We start from the raw sequence: 24,687 nt of genomic DNA on the forward strand, positions 1-24,687 counted from the left end.
GGCAGGTGTGGCCCAACTATCCACTCGTTAATGTAGAGAGCTGGAGGGGAGAAGTAGATCTTTACTTCTGTTATGACGGCAGTCTGTGTTGGACAGCAAAAAGAAAAAGAAAAAAATCAGCTCATGATACAGCTTGTCTGATAGAAAAGAACATTTGAAGTTTCTAAAATTTACTTAACATTCAGGTCAAGTCATGCTAACCTTGGTAATCACGCAATTTGTCATTCACACAGTAGTTGTATATTTTGGGCATGTTCTATAATAATTTCTTATTCATGGCAACATCCTGAAAGTTAGGACAGGGAATTTTACCTTCCACTTATCAGCCTTAAGGCTTTCATTATCTTGTCTTGACCCCCAAAATAACAAGAACTCCAATAAAATTGCATTTAAAGCTGTATGAAAAGGATTACAACAATGATGTATGTTCCTGAAAATAAAATAGACCAGTGAACTTACCCAAACACAGCAAAACTTAATCATTATGTGACATCAAAGGCAGAATCAGATCCACGAAGGAAAGTTAAGGAAATAAAAAAAATTTGGAATCAACATAATGGGAAATCTAAACATAACAATTGGAATTGCTCAACAAGAAAACCCATTGCCTTGGCAGGTGCTAAGCAACTTGACATTGGATGGTTCAGAGAGGGACAATTGCCATCAACCGAGGGGAAGGGGAGCATTTATCCATTGGGTTGGAATTTGGTAGGTTTTCAAAATTCAAAAGCACAGTTTTCTGTGTTTGTTTTTAAATTACCTCCTACATTGTAAAAATTAAAACTAAAAATGTTCCAGTAATTTGATTTAATAAAAAATATTCTAAAACCATTAGGCCTTTTTGCCAAGATTCTTATCCTAATCAGAAATGTGCCAGGCAATGAGTGATGCAGCCACAGTCCACTGTTTGACCATGGCTTTGTCTTACGTCATTGCTGAAGACACGGAACCTTAGGGATAACCCCTGGTACAGAATGATTACAAAATTACGCAGGTGGTCAGCTTAATTGAAACCTGTTTTCTACATGCATTCTTCTCATCATCTCACCAAGAAAGTTAGATTCCTGTTTCTAGTCAATTTATTTGCAACAATCTCCATAAATATACCTGCGATAGTTGTTTGTGGCTTGGAAACAAAAGACCCAATTGACTTTCATCATTTTCAAATTGTGATCGCCCTCTAGTGGTCAGAATATGCCATTTACTGAGCAGCACTCTGATTTCAGTTAGTTTGTTTTATTGAAAAAGCACTTTGATTATTTAGAATGAGATACAGTATTTGTCATTTGGGATGCCTCATGAGAAAAAAGGAAATATTTCATGTGCTTGAGCATTTACCTTTCTGTGCCTGAGCTAAATTATAAATCATGAGCCCAGACATGTGGAATTGTAGGGTGTGAAGAAATACCACTTGGAATCATCTACTTAATCATCTGACTTCACACGGCTCTCTAGCCATATTATTTTAGAACGATGTTAGCTCAGTACACTGTTTGCAGGCCTCGTGACCTTTGATGTGACATTTATTTTTTTCTCTAATAGATGGAGAATGAATAATGGGGATGTTGATCTGACAAGTGATCGGTATAGTATGGTAGGAGGAAACCTTGTTATCAACAACCCTGACAAACAGAAAGATGCTGGAATATACTACTGCTTAGCGTCAAATAACTATGGGATGGTCAGAAGCACTGAAGCAACCCTGAGCTTTGGATGTAAGCAATCGTAATTTTAAAAAGGGAAAGTGCATTTAGTGTAAGGGCAAGTGTATTGTGAAGTAAAACTTACATGCTATTATAAGAGTTCAGCAAGAAGAAAAATCAAGACAAAAAGAAAGTGAGAGAAAGTGTCCATTGATGAGGTGGGTCTTATGAGATCAGTGGGACTTATCTGTGTGGAGATGAAAAATTTCAAGAGAGCAAAGCATCATGAGGAGTATTATGAATGCACTTGAAGTAGCGAAAGGTAACACTGGAAAATAAACTAAGACCGATGTTCTGAAGGATACTGAATAACTTTCTAAAAACTAATATTAATAGAAATGCTAAGCCATGCATTCTCAATGGGATGGTATCACCCCCAAGGGGTGAAATTGGTTCTTGTGGGAAGAAACCATCTTAAATGTTACAACATAATGGTTTGTGCCTCTCCTAAGCTCAACTCTACCTGACAAAACCTTATTCCTTAGTATTTAATTTCTCTTGTTAGGAATAAGTCAAATTAAAGTAGCTCAATTATTTTAAGTTTAAATTAAATTAAGATTTTTTCCTTATGGGGGCAATAATGAAAAATATTTTGGAAACACTGTGCTAAACTAAAAGTTAGAGGTCGTTCTGAAAGAAAGCTGTGCATTGGGAGAGTGTTGGCTAGATGATCTTCAGTGTGTGATTTCCTAAGTCAGCACTTAAATCTTTTGAAAAATGGATTACAGGATGAAGACAATGTTTTAAGAGGACCCACATGTTAGTGATTACGAGAAAGAAAGGAGACAGGGTCAGGAAGAACAGTCAGATTAAATTAATGTGGTGACAGCAGGGATGTAAATAAATACAAACTTTGAAGAAATAATTGACATAATGCATTGCACTAAAGGAAAAACATGCCAAATTTTTTTTAAGGAAAGTCTAGTCAAAGGGCAGGAACATTCTGATCTGTTTAAAAAAGCGATGGGAGCAAGTAAAACCAATTTCATGGATGAGAGGAAACATTTAAATGGTTGTTTCACGTGCAGAGGTTATGGCGACATTACGTTGTCCACGTCTAAATGTCAACTAAGTATTTGAGGATAGGGATGGCATTCAAGTGAGGCGTCGGGACTAGAGAGGTAGATTTGAAGGGTTCTCTGCAAAGGGTGATGATTAGAATGATGAGTTCTTAGAGCTATACAATAGACTTGAGAGGAGTAAAAATTAGATATTACAATTGGAGTAGTGATCGCAGGTGAGAAATAGGAGGTGAGGCGGGACTGAATGAGCACCGGTGAAACAAATGAAGAATCACACAGTAGAGTATCAAGAAACCAAGCAAAATGTGAGTTCCAAATACACGGAAAAGAGTAAAGGAAGCGAGAACGGAGGAAAACTCAGAATTTAAAGAGGAGCAAGAAATTGTTGACCTTCGTGTTCCTCAACCAGGATCTTGCCTTTTATTTTTATTTCTTCTCCACCTTGGAGTCCTCCCTCAGGAAGGGAAATTTATCTTTCAAATGAGTCTGTTCCTCTCAGTCATTCATCCTTCCTTACTTTCTTTGGTAGATCACTGGTTTTCTCTGAGCCCGTTATATTTCCAGACGACTTTTCTTCCTAAATGTGAAACAGAAGTTTGGGATAGCTGTAATGTTCAGGGTTGTCAGAATACTTACGCAGGCTGCTACCAGCATCGGTAGGCTTGAATTCACCACAGAGCTCTTCTCTTTGGGTGTATACGAATCCCAGCATGTAACAACGGGAACTGACTTTCACAGGCTACACCAAACCAGCTGAGAAGAGTTATATCCAAAACTGAGTTAGTAGCTGAAAGGTGAACTTCAATGAATCTCTGTCTTTGAACTGACCAGAGAGTGAAAGCTTTTCTTGTTTCTTTCGTGATTAGATCTCGATCCTTTCCCACCTGAGGAACGTCCTGAGGTCAGAGTGAAAGAAGGGAAAGGAATGGTGCTTCTCTGTGACCCTCCATACCATTTTCCAGGTAACTTTAGTTCCTCTGTGACCGAAAGCTCTGTGAACTGAAATGAGCAAATTTTTATTTACTTAACAGTAATGGTACATGTATAATTAAATAAGACTCAATATTTCTATAGCCTTCTAATGCATCACTTACTAGTGGTTGTAGATGCTTCCTTTCTTGGTTCTTGAATCGCTTGACCCTAATTCCAAAGGTCTATGATCATTTCAGATTATAAACAATATATATGTTGGATTATGTCTTCATTAAAGTTCCTGTTACACAGGAGAAAATATGATAGGTTTTCTATAAATTATTCCTGGAAAAGAACAGTACCTAGGAATGATATATAATCAATCACTTTATTAACAATTTAATTTCTACAATATCCTGTGAACTGTAATTAAACACTAGAAAGGAATAAAGACATAATAAATTATTAATTTCTTTAGGAGCACCAATCTGCAAGAATAATCATCCAGTTTAGCAAGGGGCTAAATTAAGTGTCATCTGTTACAAGATTCAACCTTTGGGAATATATGTTTTCAGTAATTTGATACGACTAAAATAAAAGCCACTGAAGAGCTAATTAAAAGATGAACCCTTCATATACTTTCACTAATTTTCACTTGTTTTATTTATCAAATAGCATCTTGAAATAATATAGTAATGCTTTCTCACTGAAAAAGATGTTTTGTATTCTTATAGTTCTAATATTATGTCATAAATTTGGCTTTAAATACCTCCATAGAGAAAGATTCATAACAGAATGTTATAATTCATTTGAGTGGAATATATTAATCTGGTGTATATATATATATGTATGTGTACATATATATATACACACACATCTCTATATATTGCATCCAATTATATATGTAAATTCTGAGTGTTTATATATCAAATATTGATAATTTCCTTTCTAATAACTCTAGGAGAAAGACTATTAATAGATAAATATGGGAGGAACATATGAATTCAAAATGTTGTAACAACCTTTCAATGACAGAACAGTCTTTTTCTTTGAAGAATTGTCAAAACTATGAAAAAAAATCCCCTCATCTTCATAGTATTTCCCACAAAGTAAATGATCATAAATAGCCAATGACTGCACTTGACCATATTCAACACCAGATGGGCTTTATTCAATCACTCATTAGCTCAACAAATCTCTTGTGAACACTTGCTGTATATCAGGGACTATTTATGACACAGAAACACCTTAGTGAGCAAAATAGGAAGAGCTTTCCACCCGCAGAGACCTTCTACTGGGAGAGACAGACAATAGACAAGATAAATAGTTAAAAGATATAGCATGTTAGATATTGATAGTTAAGCACTAGGGAGAAATAAATAATGTGGGGGAGAGGGGAGAATAAGTGTCGAGGGGATGCTTGAACTTTTATAAAAGACGTTACTGAAAATGTAACTTTGAATAAAGGCCAGAAGGAAATGAGGAAGCTAACAATGCAGATATCTGAGGGAAGACAAGCCAGGCCGATGCAGCATTGTGAGCAAAGGCCTGAGATGGGGCTGTGGAGGAAGAGTAACGAGGCCAAGGTGGCTGAAACAGAGAGAATCTGGTAAAGAGTAGTAAGGCATGAAACCAGAGAGATATGAGAGCTATGTCATATGGGACCTTAGAATTCATAGTAATTTCATTGGCTTTTACTTTGAGTGAGATTTACGTTGGAGAGCTTTGAGCAGAGCAGCCACATGACATTGCTTAGGTTATAAAAGATGAGTCTGGCCACTGCCATTTGAAAAAAGACTTAGGAGAGGATAAAGGTGAAGGCGGGAGATCAGTAAGAGGTATTGCAGTGATCTAGGCAGCATATGACGGACCAGGATGGTTGCAGCTGAGGTGGGAAGAAGTGGTTAAATTCAAGGTATATTTTGAGGAAGAGCCAAGAGGACTGGCTGGTAGACTTCATGTAATGTATAAGAGAAACACAGGATGTCAAGGATGGCATCAAAGTTTTGTCACGCGCTGCTGAAAGAATGGAGTCATCAATACCAGGTGGAATAGGTGTGGACATGGTAAGTGTGAGGTGCCTATTAAACTTCCACAAGGAGCTGTCTAGTTGGCAGTTCATATGGGTGTGGAGCCCTAGGGTGTTGTCTGGGCTAGGAATATCAATTTATGATTTGTCATTGTAAAAATTGTTTCAAAACCATAGTACTGCATGTGATTACTTAAGGAATTACTATAGACAGAAAAGGGGAAGAAGAGGTCCAAGGAACAGACTTTGAGATTTTCCTGAGATAAGTCTTGCTTTTAGTCTCTGTGGCATCTTAACTACTGTGTTGAATGAAGAATTTCATGGACCAAGACAAGGTTGGTAGAAGCTTGAAATCATTAAGCCAAAAGAGTTAATTACCTCTTCATCCCAGTAAAGATACATATATCTACATGGTGGGGGGAACTAAGACGGCCTTTTAAATAAGTCCAAGAAACATCTTAATCACAGAATAGAATCTGAACAGCTCTTCCTCTCCTCCTGTCAGTTTGTAATTAGCAGATTATGACCTTTTTGAACATCAGACGTGCCACATTCAATATAAGAATGGCCATATGATTCAAAACCATAATACATATGTGTATTAATTTTACCATCTCCACATCATAAAGCTTCTTCCTCCTAAATGCAGTTAAATTAAGGTTTTGTGCTTTACTTCCTAGAATTCATGGAGTTGAGGGTGGGACGGAACCTTCAGAACCTCTGGGTTCTGAACCTCATAGAATGTTATATATGCAACTATTTATGGTTGTCAAGCCCTCCTGCTCTAGCTGTTGATCGGGTAACCTGGGACTCAGTCCTTTCTATATCAAGTAAACTTAGGCATCTCTACATCTCAATTTCCTTATTTGAAATTTGGGAATAATAATTTCTGTGCCATCTATTCCTCAGAGCTTGTTATGAGTTTTAACTTTAATAACGTATTCAAAAATGGTAAAATGGATATATAATTTCAATGGATTATTATTAAAGTGAATAAAATAGTTTAGTACATTTAATATTTTGAATTCATTATTTTTAAATAAAGCACATATTACAATACAAAAGATTTTTGATTCACAATTTTGGAAATGTTGTCCCTCTCGTTTATGCACAGGAAAAAGATCCACGAGGAAAGTCTCACCTTTCACAATCCATTAACTTTTTCTATTGATTTGGGTGCTCCACAGTTTCTAGTAAAGGGCAAAACTCTGATTTGAACCAGTTTACTTAATTATCAAAGAAAAGTTTTAACTAAGGGTCTCAGTTCAAATGATTATTCAGTTTTATAATAACAATTTGATATCCAACTGATTGCCTAATGCCTAGCACAGGGTAAGTTCTTAACATATATTTGAGGAATGAGGAAGTGAAAGAGTAAATAAATGTGTTCATTAAATTGATGGATGTGTAGTGGTTAAAATTTCATTGAAAGGTAAACTTACCTGTTTAGGTTTTGTTTTATTAAATAGCAATCAATAATTCACGAATGCATACAACTTAAACTCCTCGATGCTCAAAAAGTGAAGACATAATGCCTTATTTCCAGCTAATTTTCTATCAGTATAACCATCAGAAATTGAGTTGCACATCTCACAAAATATAAATCATGTATGTGTATATTGAGAGAAAGAATAAAGAAAAAAAGTCCATCATTTGAAGCATGGGTACTATTGGCGAAATACACAATACCTAATAATAGACATAGGTGTGAACTTTAAAATGAATAAGAAAGTGGGAATACTCTTAAGAAAAATAACTCGTAGCATATTGAATATGATATAGAATGAATCTCCATTCACTTTTGACTAAAAAGGTCAGCATAAAAATAGACACAAATGGGAGACCACTGTAGGGAATACATGAGCCCACAGGATAATTCGGCATAAATTTCTTTCTAAACAGATTTAACACATGGTCTACTGTGGATATCAAAGCACTAATCAAAAGCTATGGTGATGTTATTGGTATAGGTAAATTTTGTTCTATTGAGGTTAATTAAAAAAGAAAGCACAAACATCTTCTAGTAAGTTTGCAAACTATTTGTCCAGGGAATATTAAAGTACTTCAAATATATTTCAAGGAGAACTATACATTATTTAGCAAGGTTAGAGAAGTGATGTGTTCAGAGTAATCCAGTGAAACCAGCCAAATGCACTATAGCTGGCCAGAACAAATTTCCGCTTTAATATGGTCCAGACTCTCTTGAGGCAAAGGGAAGAAATCTCAGACATCTATCAATAAAAGGAACATTTCTGAAACAGGTGCTGGCACTTACTCTTTCTAAAAAATTAATCTTGTAGTAATTTATTATTTAAGCTGGTCAACAATGCTATGAAGAAACAGGTGTTGACTTTTTCAGAGGTGGTTAATTTTACCATCTGTATGGGGTGGGGAAAGACAGATAAAAAGATAATCCATCGTGTCCCTGTGAGAACTGGGTCAGGGCTTAGCTCTTGATTGCCAAAATGGTCTCATTCTTAAGTCAGATGCAGGGCAGCTACCACACCCAATCATGGAGCTGTTTTGGTAGAGCTGGAGTGGAGAGGGAGCTTAGAAAGTTGGTTCTGCCTCCCTATTGCTATACGGCCTGGAGCAAGTCAATAAACCCAGCTAAACCTCAGTGTCCATGTTTAAAAATAGCAATAACAATTCCTTTCTTTGTTTTAATGAGAAATGGTAGCTTCTAACATATTGCAATTATTATTCTGTCAAAGTGAATAGCTTATCAGAGACTAAAATTTGTTAGATAAATTTAGATTAATTATTAATCTTAAATTACAAGTTCCACAAAAGCAAAGACCATATCTGTCTTGTTTAGTGGCATATAGAAGGTACTCATTATGTGTTAAATAAGTAAATTGGAGAATCCACCTTGGGCATTAAATCAGCCAGACCAATTGCTCTATTATCCAGGACTTATTTTCATACAAACATCATCACAACATCTCTCACCTAGCATTTGTCCCTTAAAGTCAAATATTTAAAACATTATCCCATTCCTCTTCACACATCTCTTATGAGTGGGATACAGAAAAATTTCTTAAAATTCAGAGAAACTGAGTAATAGGGTGATTAAAATAGCCTGACCAAAGTCATATTTAGTCTAGAATTTAAATGCAGGTCTCCAGAGTCATGCAACTACGGAGTACTCAGACTATTCTAAACCCATTTTGTGTGTGGTATCTTGAAAACATTGTATGGTTAAGAAAATCCATTTTCTGTAAGGAAATCCACAATTTCCTCACTTTCTCTGATTTTTTAGAATGTAATTGTGACCAGAAATCATTGTAAAAATACTGATTTTCTTTTTAAGTGAGAATAGGAAAAATTATTTCAAAATCAGACAGGTTCACTATCTGTTTTAAATGTACTCTAAATATCATTTTGGACCAAAAATTACATGGCATTATTTCTTGCCCAATTCCAAGAACCTCATTTCAGCAATTTAAGCAGTCTCCTACGTTTCTTCCTATCTTGATTCTTCTGTGGTTTTTACCTGACCCTAAATCAGCATAAGGATAACAATTAAAATAATGGAATCATTCACAGATATAATGTCTAGAAAGATATATGCTAACAATAACTCTGAGATGGAGCATTATGGTTCTTTAATTTTTTTCTCTTTTTAACTTTATCTGTATTTTCTATGTTTTGACAAAAATATAGTTCTATAATTAAAAAGCTAAGATTAAAAAATAGGATAATCATCTTCATTTACTTTCTTGATACTGTATATTGCTGGAGAAAATTACATAGCTAATCTAAATGGAATCCTCTGGATTATTATTCCCAATCACTCTGGATTTATATAGTATGCAACTCTTTGTTTTTCATAGTCAGCTCTCTTCCGGACTCCCTTTGGCAGCTTTACTAGTTACCTTGAGCTCCCTAAAGCAAAAGTGTGTCATGATTATTTCATTTTTGAAAGATCTTGACCTTCCAACATCTTACATCTGAAGTCCTGTCTAACTTGACAGAAGAGATTCCCCCGTATCATCTTCCTAGTGGCAGTTGTCTTTAAATGGTCATGATGTTTTAAAGGGAATCAACATTTTGTGACTGAGAAGTAGGCATTGCTCCTAGTTCCCTCTTGTGCGTTACTGCTGTGCATGACTACTGGGGAGTCATTCCTCACAGCAGGAAGGGGAGCTAGAAATAGAAAACTGTATGAAAAGCAGCAAATTAATGAGGAAATTCAACTTTTGGCCTAACCAGCCAGTGTGTTCAGCCAAAGGATTTCCTGTGGCTAAGAGTTACCATATGACAACCTTCCGAATATTTAAGAAAACCAGCAACATGCCTTTCTCTGTTTCTGTGGTTTTTACTTTTTAATGTGGCCAGAACAAGTTATGTAAACTCATTTCTAAATCTGCAATTTAAAATAGGAGTGAAAAAGGAGAAAGATGCAAAGCCACAGTACGGTTAGTAATCTTGATTTTATTTTTAAAATGCGTTAGGTAAGAGGGGTTATGAGCTTTGGAATTACCACATCTGGCTTCAAACTCCCAATTCTACTTAACAGTCATGAAATTTTAAGCAAGTCATTTAACCTCTCTGAGTTTCATTTAGCCTATCAATGAAACAGAAGTAAGAATATTAATAGTCCATAAAATAATTGAAAGAGGAAGATGGATATAATAGCTTAGCATCATGCCAATATTCATTCAAAATATGGTAGCTTTTAGAATATTTGTACTGTTTGTCTGCCAACATGTTCTCTACAATAGCCTAGATTAGATTATGTGCTAGCTTGTTAACTAGAAAATAAAATTTTTGCTTTTGGAAAAGAGCTTAATATTTAGTAGACAATGTTTTCTTCTAGATGATCTGAGCTACCGCTGGCTTCTAAATGAATTTCCTGTATTTATCACCATGGATAAACGACGATTTGTGTCTCAGACAAATGGCAATCTCTACATCGCGAATGTCGAGGCATCGGACAAAGGCAATTATTCCTGCTTTGTGTCCAGTCCTTCTATCACAAAGAGTGTCTTCAGCAAATTTATCCCACTCATTCCATTACCTGAACGTAAGTATTTTATTTGCTGCACCCTGTTTTTCCAAGGTTGTCTGCTTATGGCACACTTGTAATAATGGAAAGAAATATCCAGTGGGAAGACTAGCTGGTTGCTCAGTCAGGGCAAATAAGACACACTTTGAAAGCCTTGGTTCTTCCTTAGTTTTTCCCATAGAGATTTACATCATAGAAGTGCCCAAATATGGTTGAGTTTAGACCGGTTGGCTCTGTTTCAGAGACTGCATCGGGGACTGACTCATTAGCCAAATACCCGTATGTTGGTTACAATGGGAATCACCAGCATCTGCTTTTTGTTTCATGGCCGTTCCTACCTCTTAGGAAGCTCACGAAAGAGAACAAATGATTAGATGAAAACAAACTATAGTGATTACAAAATTAGGGGGAAAAAAGTGTTATATTACTTTTATATTTTTAAGGAACTAGTTACATGAATCAAGTATATAAATTGTGTTTCTACTGTAAATAATTAGCATAGGGTATTACTACGGTGGCGCCATATTTGATGACTGATGGGCTTTTTCCCAGCTTAATATTTAGCAGCTCCAAACTGAACTACCTTCCTTTTTTTTAACGCACCACCACCAGAGAGAATCAGATCCCAATATATTTGCTTACCTCATATTATTTTTATTGCAGTCCTGTTGCTACACGCATATCACTGAGTCCAAGTTTCTGAGGAAATACTGATCTCATTTCATACTGTTAATAGACTTAAGTTTGGCTCCTGCCTCTACCCCTAAGTAGTGTATGACAATGGGGAAAATGCCACCATATCACTGTGATTACATTTTTCTTACTCTCCTCAAAATAGCGGTCACATGGTTGGTATTCAGTAAATACTTTTTGACTTTTTGGCTCTTTTTCCCTCCACAATCTTGGGAGATACTCTCATTCACTACTTCTCATAGTTAAAAGAAGCCATCCTGTAAGAACTCCCTTAATTTTCTTTCTTACTCTTCCCTAGAAATTCAGCTCTTCTATTTATTTCTTACCTTCTGTCTTTGTGGAAGAAATGTTTCTCCTCCTGCTCAAGCTAATTCCTCCACTTGCTCTGATTCACATCCCATTTGATTCATTTAGAGATTTGGCTATATCACTTATTTCCTTTCTTTTATGAACCTTCAAATTCTCTTCCATTATTTTCCCTCTGCCTATTCTTTTGTATTCAGTGCAATCTTGGATAATGAAAACAACTTCTTATTTGCTAAATCCAAAGGACACTTCGATTCTGTATAAACTTTGTGTCTCTTTTGCCTCTCTTGAACTCTTTTTTGTTTTCCTAATTTCCCTGACTCCTTTCATTCTCTCCTCATCTCCCACCTGCCTCTCTGACAAATTCTACGCAGTATCTTTCACCAGATCTTTTTTCTCATATTTTTCTCTAATCTTTTTCTAGATATTCTCACACATTTATACCTTTTCAACAGTAGCTCTATGCAGAAAACTCCAAATTCACATCTCCGAAACTTATCCCTATGGTTAGTCCTTAATTTTACCTACCTCCTGGACTTGTCACCCAGAAAGTTCTCAAGGATGTTAAGCTCAAAATGTTCCAAACACACCTGTTATCTCCCCTCTAAACCTCTTCTTCTGGTGTTCTCCATTTCGTTTAGCAATACTGTCATTCTTCTGCTAACTGAGAGTATCATTTTTAATCATCAACTCCTCTCCTCCCCTCATCTTCAGGACAGTGAATCCAACGGTTCTCATTTAGTGTGTAGGAGCTTGGGAAGTTTGAGGAAAATGTGGAACCCAGAGGTACTGACTCAGCAGGCCTGGGATATGATCCAGGCATCTGAAGTTTCAACAAGCATCCCTGGTGACTCTGATCAGTTGGATCTTTGATCTACATCTTGAGAAAACTTTGATCCAAGGGGCAGTCCTGTTGATTCTGCCTCTAAACGACAACTTGTATCTGTTCTTTCCTTTCTGTTCCTGCTGTGACCGTGCCCTACTTCGTCTGTTTTTCTGAATTAATGAAACAGCCTCCCTTAGATTTCTGACTCCCTTCTGTATTTCTCTTCTCCATGCTCCATCCTTTAAAACTGCCAACAAGGTCTTCTACTTAAACCAAAGGTAAGATTCATATTACTTCTCTTATCCAAACCTATTGGTACTTACCCACTGAGGAAATTAGTCTTGAAATATTTACTATTACAGTTTTGAGCCTTCTAGATTATAGGTTCAAGCTCATCTTCAACTACTTATACTTCAACATCATTTGAATTCTCAGATCTTTTTAAATTCTCTGCGCACTCTTAGAGCTTTGTCATAATATACTGTTTCTTCAACCTGAACTGGTCCAGTTCAAATGTCTTCTTGCCTAAAATTCTCATAGTCCCTACATACTTCCACCAATTCTCCTTGACTGCCACTCTTTCAGACCATCTATTTTTGTTTTGGCTTGTATTTTAGGTCCTCATGTATCTATTTGTCTCCTTAGCATTATACAGTATAAAGTACATACATTGTGATCCTAAGCAATGTACTTAGCCTTTCTGAGCCTATTTCTTCCCCTATAAGGTTGGGGAAATAATATTTCTTTCAGGACTGATATGCTAAGTAAATGAAATAAAGTACCTATATTTATGAGCACAGTGATGTCTGAATAAACATTTTTCTTCTTTTCCTCTCTCCTTCCCTCTTTTCAACTTGTTTCCCCTTTGCCTTCATTTCCACTGACACTTCTTTCTTTTCTCTCTTTTCTTGTCTTTCCTCCTCCTTTCACTCACTCCTCTCTTCCTTCTTCCCTTCTCCCTCATTTCTTTTCTTCTTTCTCTTTCTTCCTGAGTTCCATATAGCACCTGGCACAATGTTTTACACATATTTGATGCTCCCTAAAGACTTCTTGAATTTTCTTAGTAAATTGAGTCAGATTGGTTATACAGCTGTTAGAGAGAACCAATGTGGTTGAAAATGCCTGATGAAATTTATACTCTATACGTACTATGCATAAACAAACAGATCTATACATTGTGACACAGATATTTTCCATGACCTAGACAGACAAAAGCCTTCCGTATTGAAGCAATTCTATTTCTGTAAAAATTACAGTGTTAAAAAAAACACTATTCTGCTTATTAATCAGTTGATGTTTTTGTTTTTCTTAATATTAGGAACAACAAAACCATATCCTGCTGATATCGTAGTTCAGTTCAAGGACGTATATGCACTGATGGGCCAAAACGTGACTTTAGAGTGTTTTGCACTTGGCAAGTAAGTATACCTACATTTTTCATTAACATATACAGAAATACATTAATTTTTATACTGTTTTAGGAAATAAATGATGTAAATGTTTAGCTATAAATGTAAACACAAAATTGCCTTATGAGCGTTGTGGATTCTTAGCTCTTGAATCTCCTATTTAAAGTCCTGTTCCTGATATCCGATGGCGGAAGGTCCTAGAACCAATGCCAAGCACTGCTGAGATCAGCACCTCTGGTGCTGTCCTCAAGATCTTCAATATTCAGCTGGAAGATGAAGGCACATATGAATGTGAGGCTGAGAACATTAGAGGAAAGGATAAACACCATGGAAGAATTTATGTTCAAGGTAGATGATATATTATGTTAATTTTCTGTAAATTTCATCAATATCTTATTTACAGACATTTCCATACTTGAAAAGCTAGTATATAATGATTAATAGTTTAAAAATAGTGATATGTATTACATTGTGCAAAAAGATGAAACATTTATCTTATGTCTAATTAAGTCACAAATATGAGTTATAACTGTTATGGACCTATATCATTAGTATCATAGTAACACCAATGGATTGATAGTAGCCTTCTTGATAACTTTCAGAAAATACAATTAATGTAGCTTGTTGACTCCCTTCATTGTTCTCCTTTTTTAGATACCTTTTTATTTGTAGAAGAACCCATGCATTATGACTTGGTTTAATCTAAGCCACTGGTTTGCAAACTTTAGTATGCCTCAAAAATCCCCTGGAGGGCTTGTTAAAACCTAGATTTCTGGTTCCCACCCTCAGAATTTCTGAATTAGAAGGTCTATTTGGGGCCCAAGAATTTGTATTTCTAACATGTTCCTAGCAGATGTTAAGGCGACTGGTCCAGGTACCACACTTTGAGAATCACTAGTCTAAGGAAGCATTTTTCTGTGACACAGTTTTCTTGATACAAGTGTTTGATTCTCACACATTGAAATAAACATATTTTGGAGAATAGAATGTTGCTATTCAAGCAATACTTGGAACTTTTCAGGTTGTGATCATCTCTATAATGTCCCACAATGTGAAAATTGCAGGTCACAACTGAATAAACATCTAGGGCTTCAACAAGATCGTTTATTTAAAGGATCAGCATACACTGAGTGTCAACTCAGAGGTAGAGTATGATCGGAGCAAGGATAGTCAGACAAAGGAAACACTCTCCTTACAGTTGAGGAATTCATACTCTATTCATGTTATACACAAACCTCCCAAATAAATACAAATATACACAGGTAAACAAACATATACCTACCTACCTACCTACTTACCTACACACAGACAAGTAATTATAAAGAAAATTGTGAGAGTGCAATATGGAAATTTACATGGAATATTGGTAAATCATACGGTGAGGAGCTCCTTAGCCACACTGAGAAGGTGGGAGATAGGAAAAACTGGATGATGCCTAAGCCAAACTGAAATACTAGAATGGGGAAAGAGCACTGTGGCAGGGTCAAGGCTAAGCCCCCCTCCCAAGACCCCAGCGCTTTGTTCATGGAGGGATAATAAAAAAATAATTATGAATTGAATTATAGTTACTTCCAGCTATAATAATGTAGGATAAAGTTTACCTGCAAACCTACAGAAATAGAATTTCAAGGGCTAAAACACTGATTTTAGGATACACACAAAATTTGATACATTCTCCAGAAGAAGCTCAACTAAATGTAATATTAGTCCCCTTGAGATGATGATGAATGTTGAGACTTGCATTTGACATTTACAATGTTCGTTACTTTTTAGCATTTCCCGAGTGGGTAGAACACATCAATGACACAGAGGTGGATATAGGCAGTGATCTCTACTGGCCTTGTGTGGCCACAGGGAAGCCCATCCCTACAATCCGATGGCTGAAAAATGGATATTCGGTATGTATGTTCAAACGCTTTGCATGAGTCTATGTTTAGACAACATTTACATGTGGTCCTGGGATAAATTTAACATGAGAGTTGATAAAGTTAGGGTACCTGAGCCCTGAAATATGAAAATTTCCTAAGAAAAGCAAAGAAGAAAGTGAACATAAAGTATCTTCTTTCAGTTTAAACAACTTTCTGTAATCTTATATCTACCTTCTCTCTCTCTCTTATTTTTTCCTTTGTCCCACTTTTTATCCCTCTTCCTACTCATCCATCTCCACTACCTGATATTGTCCTCTTTTTCTTGCCACTGTTTCCCTGACCCCACAGAAACAGAGGTAAGAGTGAAGGTCCTACCTTTAGCCCTGGGGACACGTAGCAGCAGTGGGGTTCTTCTCTACCTTCCCACTGTAATCTCCCAGCTGGGCCAAGAGGGCAACAGGTGGACTCTCAGCTCTGTAGGATGAATAGGACAAGAGCCACTGGGCATGGTAAGTGGGTTTTACTTCCCCATGCCGTGAAAACCCCACTCCACTTGGCTTAGTTAACAGTGGGGGCAAAAATAATATATCTATATTAAAAGGCAACTAAGCCCAAACCTAAATGAAAGCAAGTCTATTAAAGTTTGTTGAGGAAATGTGTTTTACTTTGTGTTCTTTTCAGTATCATAAAGGGGAATTGAGACTATATGATGTGACTTTTGAAAATGCTGGAATGTACCAGTGCATAGCTGAAAACACTCATGGAGTCATTTATGCAAATGCGGAGTTGAAGATCTTGGGTCAGTATCATTTCTAGTTTCTGTTAACATTCAGAAAGAGAACAACATGTTAAAAAATAATCATAGGGTATCTATAGATGATATATGATTTCACATTACTTTCTTGAATTGCTGAAGTTAAAAAAATTTTTAATGTGATTTGGAATAGAAAGTATTATTGTTTTTCTTTTCATTAAAGAACAGTAAATAAATTTGAACAAACGTGGAGTATAATGGTTTTTAAATTTTTTTTAAATGGTCAAGCAAACTTTACACATGTCCATTTTTAGAAGTCTTATCCTCCCTTGCGTCTTGGCAGCTAAGTACAGCCTGAAAATCACCTAGTGCAGATTCGTGCTTCCACAATGCATGTGGCCCAGCCTCAGATGAGTCTTTAGCACTTCCTGGCATTATCTGTCCCTGTGTTGCAGACTCTACAATTGCTATTTAAAACCTTCAGGACATTCCTCAAGCCCCTGACCCCACTCTGACTCCTACTTCCATATTTCCTTCTTATTTCTCCATGAAAATTGAAATACTTAGAAATAAAATATTTCAGCTTCCCATCCCTCATTCAAAACTATCTAAATCTTTACTGCACTTGTCCTTTCATACTCTTCATCCAGAGGAAGAAAATAATCCCTTTACCTCTGGCCCTATGTTTATTCCTTTTCACTTACTCTGATGCTTGATATCAACAGATATCCCTTTTCCGTGTGTGTGTGTGTGTGTGTGTGTGTGTGTGTGTGTGTGTGTGTGTGTGTGTGTGTGTGTGTGTGTGTGTGTGTATGTATGTATGCATATGTGTGTATACATATTCCTTCAAGCTGCCTCTCCTTCTGGTCGTGTTTTGTTCTTGAATTCTCCTCTCCCTTGTCTTTGGTGATTCCATGCTCTCATACCTCCCAGACCATTTCTTCTCACTTACCTTCATTATCTCCTTTTCACCCCTTCCTCTCCTCAGCTAAAAATCTTCCTCTCTCCCAGAGTTCCATTCCTCTGATTCCATTCCATTCTCTTCCTCATTCTTCCACATATTTTATATTACTATTCTTGGATTATTATTTTAAAAATTTTTTAGAATTCCTGGATCATTTATTATTCCTCTTTACCCATTAATTATCACTGATCCTATAATTTATATCTCTGGCCCAGATTTTTATCCTCAGCTTCAAGCTCCATATAAAGCTTCCTAGTAGAAATGTTCATCTGGGTAACCTGACAGATAACCCAAACTTAGCATGTGTGAAAGTGAATTCATTATCTCTCACCCATATCCACATCTCCTGAAAAATTCTCTATTCTAGAGAATGACACAATATACTATATCCTTTTCTCCCATCACATCTACTAAATTTCTCAATTTTACACCATAAATCTCTCTGAGATTTTTCACATTCTTATTTCCATTACAACTACTTTAAGGTCTTACTGCATCATGTCATTTTCATATTATTTGAAGTAGCTGTCACCAGGCTCAGTCATATTATAAGTAATGATTCCAGGTAGTCAGGCTTTCTCTTCCAGAACTGATTATTGACAAGATAAAGCAATGCCTCAGTGTGGCCTATTTTATTCTTGCTACACCAAAGGGAAATTCTTTAAAACATTAGTATCACTGTGAATTGGTTGAGACTAAAAGAACATGAAAGGAAATGAGATAAGTTTAAGAAAGTATTAAAGAAAACTATCTTTAAGAAGAGTTAAGACTTTCTTAATTTTAACTTTCTCTGCGTCTTCTTATAGTGCTGAGGATCATATTTCATTTCTTACCCTCTAAAGTCAAAATCCCTTGGTAATGTTTTTAATCTAGTTTATGTAGATATCAAGCAAGCATTCAGGCTTAGGTTTCATACCATATCACTTTGATATATCACTTTGATATGGAATGAAATAAAGCATTTTGATTCTTAGTAAAGATATGAGGTGGGTCTGAATTCTTTCCTCAAGATCAACTTTCTGATTTCTGTTTAAAAAGAACCTTCGTTTTCTTATTTGTCATCATCCATTACAAAAGAACATGAAAATTCAACAGCCCAGACTTAAAGATCTCTCTATATTCAAAGCTAAAATCTTTCAATCATTTAATGACTATTAATGTAGTAATTAAGCAAACTGTTTGAACGCTTTCAGCCTGAGATCAACGTTCCTGGGCATCTTTATATTTGTCTCAGTCTATTTTTGTTTATTACCTTTAGAAACAGTTTTTCTCTCCTTTTTTTCCTGAGTTTTCTGGTTAATCCATTTATTCATCCACCAAATGATTGAGTACTTACTCCACACCAGGTACTATTCTTTAATAGGCTCACTAAAGAGCGAAAGAGCCAAAAAGCGCACGTCCTCTTCTTAGCTGGGGGAAAAGTGTTCCGTTATTTCTTCTCACTTCTAACATATATAGGAACATAGTCTAGATTCTGTTACTACAAGTTCAAATATTAGATAAGTATGAAGTCATTTAAATGACCATACCAAATCAACTATTTCATTAAAACTTAATTGACTCAAAGAAAAAAATCTATTTTCTAGGTGAACTTAGACTTTTTAAAGATAATTCTATTAAGTTTTCTCTCACATTTTACAAGCAATGTGTCACCCACAATACTTATTGAGCTGCACACTGCATTTGGTATACAACACAGATTGCTTGGTTATTTATTTATTGCCAATTATCAAAACTCAGACTAAAGGGATAATGTAATAAACTAGATCCTTGCTACAAAAAGGGTGCTCCTCAGAGCAGCAGCAGCAGTAGCAATACCTGGGAGCTTGTTAGAAATGCCAAATCTCAGGCCCACGCCAGTCCTACTGAATGAATATTTTAATAATATCCTCAGATGATTTTGATGCACAGATAAAATTGGAGAATCACTGGGCTAGATAATGAAGAGTCAAGACCTAGATAAAGATATACTTAGAAAAAGCTCCTTAAAAAACAGTTACATATGACTGGAATGTGTGAAAATAGATGGATGGAATTTCCCTGGAGTCTGCTAATACAGATTGAGAAATGGGCTACATGCGGGGACCCTAAAGAAAGTTAGAGCAAGTCATCAATGGAGTAACCTTTATGAGACTCTATATCCTGTTTTCATAATTGCTGTTCTGTACTTTGACATAGGGATGAACTATAAGTGGATCATGTACTCCTCAATTGATTAGATCCATCATTCCCATAGCTCTTTGTAGGTAGGTCCTGAAGGCAAGGATCTCTCTGTTTATTTTGGCACCTCATAGTGCTTGCACACAGTTGGCACTCAATAAATGTTTGTATGATGAAGGAGGAGTCATTGTTTAATGAAAAGAGCATGCCTGAGCATCAGAAGGAACTAAAGATTCAAATCTAGATCCCACCTGATACTGCCTTGGCACCTTTGACAAATTATATAACTTTAATAGATATCAGTTTTCTCATTTGTAAACTAGGAACAGTTCACTCCAAGTGTGGTTGAGACTATTGATTAGGACCGTATGTCAATATTGATAATGTTGCTTGATTCCCTCCAGCCTTTCACTTAACTTCCCTTGTGCAATTAAGTCAAAACAACTGAATTAGGTGTTACTTTCGAGGTAAATATGTATACAACGTTTGATTATAAAGTTTATAATGATTAATACAGCTAGACTTCAAGAAGTGTAGACTTTAAGATGAGTGAATTTTATGATAAATATACTTCAATAAAAATGAAAAATGATAGTAGGTATATCATGTATGTTGGTCACAGCTGATAGTATTTGGTGAGATTAATCTTTTCTATTGATTATTACTTAAAAGGGAATAAGCATGCTATAGTACAGAAGAAATGTTTTCTTTTTCTTTTTTAGCAAAAAAGGAAAATAATAATTTATTTCCTTTTAGCTTTGGCTCCAACTTTTGAAATGAATCCTATGAAGAAAAAGATCCTGGCTGCCAAAGGAGGAAGGGTTATAATTGAATGTAAACCTAAAGCTGCACCAAAACCAAAATTTTCCTGGAGCAAAGGGACAGAGTGGCTTGTCAATAGCAGCAGGTCAGTTCAGAAACTAGAAATTCAGCTGCCATTCGTTATGGGGAAAGTTTACAGCAAACTGGTTGTCATATTAATAATGTAAATGTTGCCTGTTCCAACTTTTCCCCACAGAAGCTACCATTTCTAAGATGAACAGAAATACTTACCCATCACTGTCGGTATCTATTATAATCAGGGTTCAATTTTTAGCCTTCTATAATTTATAAGGAATTTAGAAAATTGAGGCTCAGAGATTTTTGGCAAATTGCCCAAGGGCACAGAAATAGTGAACAGTGGGAAATAAAGTAGAATCTCTCTAACTTATTTTTCTCCTAGCAAGGGCATCTATCTTCATTCACATTTGATTTAATTTTATGCAATTAATCTATTAAATATTTCAGTAGGAAAATTAAAAGGTGACTTCAAAGTATAACTCACTTCTTCCCATCTTCTTAAATGAGCAGGAACTTCTCATCTTCCCAATAAGTGGACCATCTACCAATGTTTTGGTGACTTTGGGACAAAATAAAAATATGTGACTTGCATAGATTATTATATAAAAACCACACTGAATGGTTTCTATGAGTTTCCTAGAGGAAGTTATAGTTACATTGAGTACTAAATTATGAGAAGGAGAAAGCCAGGATAGGAAATAGGAGGAATGGGATGAGAAGGTGGGGGAACAGGGGATATTTCAGGCTGTGAGAGCAGCATGTGCAAAGGCCCCAAGGCAGAGAGTATAGAATGTGTAAGGAATGCAAGAACTAAAATCAATATGGCATACCATTAGCGGAAAACGGAGAAGAGTTTTAACACATGAGACATAGTAAGCCTTATCATCAATAACATAGTTTTCTATGCTAAGGGGTTTGGGCTTCATCTACGAGTAACAGAAATGTGTCTAAAGGCTTAAATAAGGGAGGAAAAAAGTAGTTTTTGCCTTTTAAATGAATATTCTGGCAAAAGTGAAGAAAACAGATCGTCTTCACAATAATCCAATAGAGTAGGAAAGAAGAGTATTATAATCTCTATTTTTATGTATCTAAAGCCTAGAAAGATTAAAGTGACCTTCTGACAATATAGTGATAATCTCCAAACTGGAACTTGAACTTGTGTCATGTTGACTTGGAACCAGAACCTGCCAACACAGTTGTCTTATTAGGATGATCACAAGTATGGCTGTGTACGGGACAGAGGTAGGATGGGGAGAGGGGTTATGCAGGGATGGCAGTTGTTTGTCTGAACCCATCAACTTTTAAAGTTAATATGTTTGACCTAAGAGTTATTAAGGCTTTAATGAATTGATGCTAGAAGGATCCGTAGTAAAGGAAGAATCAGTTTGTTCAATTTTCTGCTGAAACATTAGCAGTCAGACAATGAGCAATGCAGAGACCGTGATCTAAAGATAGTCCCATTTTGGGGTACTCACTCCTGCAAGAACCTATGGCCTACCATTCCCCATGGACTCTGCCAGGAACTCTGTCCCCTTATTGAAAAAAATCTTGCTCTGATTCTGAGGAGGACCCATGTCATGGGCCTCTTCAACCAAGGGGATTTCTCAGAACCATTTTTCACGGACTTGTTTTTCCTAAATATCAACGTGTTCAAAAAAAGAAAAGAAAAGTCTACCTCCTAAATTCTTATTATTGTGGTCATGTTATAATATTTTTAAAGTCTTTGAATCATATTGTATTACTTCTTGATGAAAGAGTCCATAAATCCAATTCTTGCTCACTACGTCAATCCCTTAATTCTCAGGTTATTTAAGTACTACTTTATCATAGATACAGTATTTTGTGTACAAATAAGTTTTAATGTTGCAAAATAGTATATATGAAGAAAAGTTAAATTACTAAATTATTTTTAGAGAAATAAAATATTTCTATTGAAAAATAATATTCCAGGAATAACTAAATAACCCTCTTTAAGCATAAGCGTAATCTCATTCTTATTAATGTAATTACAAAAACTTCTTCCGCATTACAAAGTTATTTCTGTGCCTGGTTAGTGGCTTGTAGAATGGTTTATGCAATATTTGCAATCAGTAGAGAGGAGACATAAATCTTGATAAGTTCTCAATTGTGTGATTCATTTTGGGCTACTATGATACACATTCTCTAGCAGAATTCCTTTGTAGTTGTTCATTTATGTCTGATGCACTGCTGTCAGCTCTAACGTGATCAATATCTGAGCCATTTATGTGAGGCTATCTCCAAGATTCTTTTCCACTCCAGAGTTGGTGTAATTTAACAATTAACAAATAAGATGGAGGTCATTTTGGAGTAATTTTGGCAACAATAGGTGAATTTTTTTTTTAAGATTGGCCCTGAGCTAACATCTGTTCAATCTCCCCCCCTTTGTGTTCTCCCCAAAGCCCCCCAGTACGTAGTTGTATATCCAATTGTAGGTCCTTCTAGTTCTTTGTGGGCCACCACCTCAGCATGACTTGATGAGTGGTGCTAGGTCTGCACCCGCGATCCAAACCAGGCAACCCTGGGCCACTGAAGTGGAGTGTGAGAACTTAACCACTCAGCCATGGGGCCAGCCAGCAATAGGTGACTTATTAAAGACCAGATTGTTCCTAGTTTGTTTGACTGTTTATCCATATCATATTATCTGAAAATAAGGATAAGATCCTGAGAGTTTAATCTACATTGTCTTAAGTATAAGGACAGTTATTACAAAAAAGTCAAGTTTCCTAAATATTCTTACTAAAAATTAAGTGCCTGAAAGTATGGGTAAGATGAATGACACGAGGAATTGTACCCTTTAAAGATCATAAAGATCAGCTGAGAGCTAATATAAATGAGAAAACTAAGAATATGAATGTGGATTCTAGAAAGAATAATTGTTGCTGTTGTTTCCATTGCAACTTGACTACAATTTTCATTGTTTTACTTGCAAAATAATTAAATGGGAGTGGGGTGGAAAATTAGCTAAGGAGTTACACTAGAGGTTGGTGAGAAAAATTTGGCCCATTAACATTGGTACTGTGTTAATATGGATTTTATAAGAAGAAGATACCAATTCAGGATTAGTCCTGAAAGAGGTTTATTAATGGCAATGCCTAGGAGGGAAAAGAGAGAGCAAAGAAGACGGAGGATGGAAGAGACATCTGACTGAGATGCAGTCTGATCCCAGATGAGAGAGGGAAGGAAGGAAAAGAAGTTGGGTGGAAATGACTTGGACTGAATCCAGTTCTAAGAGAATATGGTAAGGCCTCTGGAGAGTCCTCTAGCCAAAAAGGCCCATCAAAGGAATCTGATGTTTTCCAGGAACAAGTCTGCCTTCAAATTCCTCCCAGGCTGTCATTGGCTGAGAGCTGCCTGTGGAAAGTGTGGCGTTGGCCCAATGCAGGGGTGGATCTCTGAGTGCAGCAGCTGGGGCAGTGAATCAGTTACAATCCTCACAGTTGGAGAACTTAGAGAGGCATCTTAAAACTTCCACAGTATCGAATAATGGCTTTTATGGTTATAACATCTTAATACTGTATTTTTTCTTCAAGAAGGAAAACATATTCTGAAATCAACTTAAGTTGGAATTGGGTAAAGAAGGGAAAGGAAATCCTGGAATAAATGATTAGTGGAATTTTTGGTATTATATGGAGATTTTTATTAATAAAGTAGATATACAATATTTTTCCTTTGTCAAGTTCTGCCCTGAAAATGGAGTATATGGAGAATTATTTGCATGTGTTGTGCAAAGCTTCAGAGATCATTTAAGGTTTCGGAAATGGCACATTTAAAGAAAGTAAAAATCCAATGACAGGCAATTCAATATTGAATCTAGGTGTGAGGCATTGTATAATGAAGTTATATAGTACATATATGTTATATATAAAAGTTATATATAATGAAATATATGTAATGAGTTCTGCAGCCTCTAAGGAAGAAGCAGACTGGCAGGTGGGATGGATTTCAGTTCTGTTCAGTAGTAAAGATTTAGGTCCTGTTCAAAGAAGAATTTCCTGAATATTAATCTGTTACAGAGCCTGTCACTAAGGGAGGTTTTAAAACATCTCTCTCTAGAATTTCCTAAAAATAAAATGTTTGTATTTCTCTGTAGCAGTGGAAATGACAGTCTGTCCTAACTTCAGAATCTGAACTGAAGTCCTGAGGTCACATTTCTGAAGTTCTGAAGCTCA

General features: G+C 36.0%; 1 protein-coding gene across 33 annotated transcripts in view; it reads left to right on the forward strand.

Moving 5' to 3' along the window:
• The window catches only part of CNTN1 (contactin 1), a 347,842-nt gene that overhangs the window by 204,538 nt on the left and 118,617 nt on the right, over positions 1 to 24,687 (forward strand). For all 33 annotated transcript variants that reach the window (XM_070619408.1, XM_070619421.1, XM_070619429.1 and 30 more), the window contains 8 exons: positions 1,543 to 1,715; positions 3,592 to 3,687; positions 10,489 to 10,695; positions 13,821 to 13,920; positions 14,078 to 14,259; positions 15,685 to 15,809; positions 16,461 to 16,578; positions 20,414 to 20,564. In XM_070619408.1, the coding sequence (XP_070475509.1) occupies positions 1,543 to 1,715; positions 3,592 to 3,687; positions 10,489 to 10,695; positions 13,821 to 13,920; positions 14,078 to 14,259; positions 15,685 to 15,809; positions 16,461 to 16,578; positions 20,414 to 20,564 (1,152 nt within the window). The remainder of the gene's footprint in view (positions 1 to 1,542; positions 1,716 to 3,591; positions 3,688 to 10,488; positions 10,696 to 13,820; positions 13,921 to 14,077; positions 14,260 to 15,684; positions 15,810 to 16,460; positions 16,579 to 20,413; positions 20,565 to 24,687) is intronic.

Source organism: Equus przewalskii, chromosome 5 (genome assembly GCF_037783145.1).
Source record: "Equus przewalskii isolate Varuska chromosome 5, EquPr2, whole genome shotgun sequence".
In the NCBI taxonomy this organism is placed as follows: domain Eukaryota; kingdom Metazoa; phylum Chordata; class Mammalia; order Perissodactyla; family Equidae; genus Equus; species Equus przewalskii.